Source organism: Phodopus roborovskii, unplaced genomic scaffold (assembly GCF_943737965.1).
Source record: "Phodopus roborovskii unplaced genomic scaffold, PHOROB, whole genome shotgun sequence".
NCBI classification, from domain to species: Eukaryota; Metazoa; Chordata; class Mammalia; order Rodentia; family Cricetidae; genus Phodopus; species Phodopus roborovskii.
The window spans coordinates 240,601-244,065 of record NW_026125711.1 but is presented as its reverse complement, the minus strand read 5'-3'; the positions used below and the strand labels follow the sequence as shown (position 1 = coordinate 244,065).

At 36.9% G+C, this 3,465-nt stretch overlaps 1 protein-coding gene across 1 annotated transcript; it reads right to left on the bottom strand.

Moving 5' to 3' along the window:
• Positions 1 to 1,818: 1,818 nt before the first annotated feature.
• On the bottom strand, positions 1,819 to 2,199 carry LOC127217526 (E3 ubiquitin-protein ligase PPP1R11-like). Its single transcript, XM_051178529.1, has one exon. The coding sequence runs from the start codon at positions 2,197 to 2,199 to the stop codon at positions 1,819 to 1,821; it is 381 nt and encodes a 126-aa protein (XP_051034486.1).
• Between the last annotated feature and the right edge of the window lie 1,266 nt (positions 2,200 to 3,465).

Below are 3,465 nucleotides of genomic sequence, written 5' to 3'. Positions count from 1 at the left end.
ACTCACATAGCAAGCATGGAGCTGCAGGATATGGTGTAGTATTTCTGAGTTTGGGTGTGATCATGTGTTTCTCTGTTCCCTTTCTTCTCTTTGAAATAGCAACATTTTTCTATGGCTATGTATTTTTGAAGTAACCTATTTTTTATTATCTTATTTAAAATTTCGTTTTTGTGAAGGTGCATGTACACCCACTCCCACTACACACACACACTGTGGTATCTGTTTGTGGAGGTTAGAGGAGAACTTGAAGAAATCAAGAGTCAGTTCTCACCTTCCATAAGTCACCCAGGTTGGCAGGTGTGGCAGCAATTGTTTTCACTCACTGAGCCATCTTGTTCCCTCCATTTTTAATAGAGTGTTATAGTTAAGAAATTACCTTGAATTTCAATAAGACATGGACTTTACATTTTAAAATAATGTTGGAACTGCTGAAGATTATCAGAACTTTTGAAGTGGGAATGAATGAATGCATTTTGTATTACAGACAGCCATGAAATTATGGGGACAAAGGGGAAAGGGATATTACTTAAAAGTAATGTTTACAGTGCTAGAAAGTTGGCTCACTGGTTAAAAGTACTAGCTGCTCTTCTAGAGGAGCTGGGTTCAATTTCTAGAACCCAAGTGGGAGTTCACAACCATCTGTAACTCCAATTCTAGGAAATCTGATGTATTTTTTGGATTGTAAAGACACTGCATGTTCATGATGCACAGGCACCCATGAAGGAAAAACACTTGATACATTACTGTTTTTTGTTTTTGCTTTTTTTCTTGAGACAGGCTTTCTTTATATTTCTTTTGAGGGTGTCCTATAACTAGCTCTTGTAGAGCAGGCTGGATTTGAATCACAGGGATCTATCTACCTCTGTGTCTCCATTGCTGGGATAAAACGTGTGTGCTACCAATGCCTGACTAACAACTAATATTTCTAAGCAATAGGTTTGAATGACACGTCAATAAGGGTTGGCCTACATGACAGGATCTAGAAGCATTGAGAGGACAACTCTTTGGGCATGTCTGTAGGGAATTAATTGATTTGGTTAATGGAGGTGAGAGAGCATTCTAACTGCCTGACTGAATGAAAAACAGAAAATCAACTATGGAGGTGCATCTCCTGCTGCTTCATAAAATCCAGATGCAATGTTACCAGCTAGCTGCCTGCTTCTTCCATTTCTTCTTTTGTTTTTGTTTGAGTTTGTTTGATTTTTGTCTTCTGATACAGGGTTTCTCTCTGGCTGTCCTGGGACTCACTTTGTAAACCAGGCTAGCCTCTTGGGTGCTAGAGTTATACATGTGTGCCACCACTGCGCAGATGTTTCTTCCATTTCTCTTGCCATGTCTTTCTTGCTGTGATGGAATGTTTTCCCTAGAACTATTAGTCAAAATATTCTCCTTACATTACTTCTTGTCAGTTATTGTCATACAGCTATGAGAAAAGTAACTAATGTTGTGTGGACAAGGTGGTGACTTGAAAAAATTGAAGAGTTTGACATATTTACCTGGGGATAACCAGGAGGTGATGCGTACAGATAGTCCCAGTATCTTATAATAAAATTGTAAACAGATGTGTCTCGGTGAACCTAGATTCCTATGTGGTTAACAAGAAACTATGCAATACAAGACAGGCTTAACAATACTCTATATGATCCATATTTCACCCTTTGCCTTCCTCCATGATTACCTTTTGTTTTTAATTTGGCAAAGATTAAACATACCATGCAAAGAAACACAAAAGTATCAACCAACCATTTAATCCCTGAGTAGTTACATGGGCATATTTTGGTTCAATCTGGTTCAGGGATAGGAAAAGCAAAATGAGACTTAGTCATTAATGGGGGAAATGAAGGGATTCAGATGGGTCTTGATCTTTGAAAGTGAAGTAGTAGCAACAGTACTTGAAAGAACACGGCATCTTCCATTGTGATGACCCCAAGCACAGAGTACATCACAATTGTCATCATATTCTGTTTCACTTTCTGAGGAGCTCTCACCAAAGGCACATGGCTTCTCATAAACACAGCAACATTTGGATGAGGGATGGCCCAAGGGTTCATTATCAACAGTGTTACTTGAACACTCAACCCTCTTACCTGACTTTGCCTCCTCTAATGGGTTGGACAGATTGCTACTTTTGGGCTCATCATCCAGTCCAACAGTGGTCTCTGAGATGGCTTCTGTCAGATTAGATGTTGACTCTTCCATAGCAGAACTGGAAGCAGGGCAGGCAAGAGGAAGTGATGTATCCAAGGAGTCTGAGGAAATGGGACTTTGAACCCAGTTAGTCACACTTTATGTACGTACCCATTTAACTGGGATGTCTAACAATTATTTCTGGTCTTATCTAAGTATTCTGTCAGCTGACTTCCTTAGTAGAATAGGTTTGTTCTTGCTTCGTTTTGCCTGTCTCCATGACAATGAAAAGACATAAATGGAATGTTCATTTCTATCTGCAAAGAGACCTAAATTTGAATTGTCAACCTACTGATTGCCTTGAAAAATACTGATTTACCTTAGACATGCTTGTTTCATAAGGGGCCAGATCTCTTAAAAGAACAAACAAAACAAAACAAACAAACAAACAGCTTTGGCAATCAGTTCAATTCCTGTCTGTCCCTGGTAAGGCCTGAGAATTTCATTTAGCATGTGGATCTGTTAAAGCTGTGTCATAACTTTTTAATTTGCTGATTGAACAAAGAAAAGGGCTTCGTAATGCAGTTTTTATTTAAATATATCACTCATTTTGACTATATTTAGCCTTCATTAATTGTTCATTTCTCTCAAGGACCTTTTCCACATTTAATACATTTTTTAAGATTACATATCTCCAATCCAACCCATGGTGTCTAAAATCCAAGCACACCACATATATTTTAATTTTTCATATCCTATAGGTATGATCAAAATGTAGATTGAAAATATTGTGTGGGTCAACATTTTGCTAGCCTACAAATCTAGCTCATGATCCAAAAGAGTACAATCCCTCTAGACTTTAAGTAAATTAAAAATGTAGGTGAGTGACATCTTTACCTCTTTAAACCACGTTCAGATACATTTAGAATGACACAATTAAAATATTTAAAAAAGCAGTACCATTTGCCAAGATTTACTCAATAACAGCATTTTATGTAGACACAAGTTTATCAAATCTTGATTATGGACATGGACACAGTATTTCATTTAAATGACAAGCCTGCTTTAGATCTAATCATATTTTGACAGTTACATGTTGAGTAGTTGACTCTTTGTGTGTATTTTCATGATATTGATTGATTATATATTTTCCCCTCAAATACATGCAATCAAAGGAAAACATTTCTCCTGTTTCGGGGAACCTCTGTTTAAAACTGGCATTAAGTCTTCAAGCATTTCATAAACCTGAATAATGAAATAATAAGTGCTATGTTATTTTATGTCTGAAAGTATTAAACTACAATTTGATATTAATTAATAATCAAACTACAGTTCATA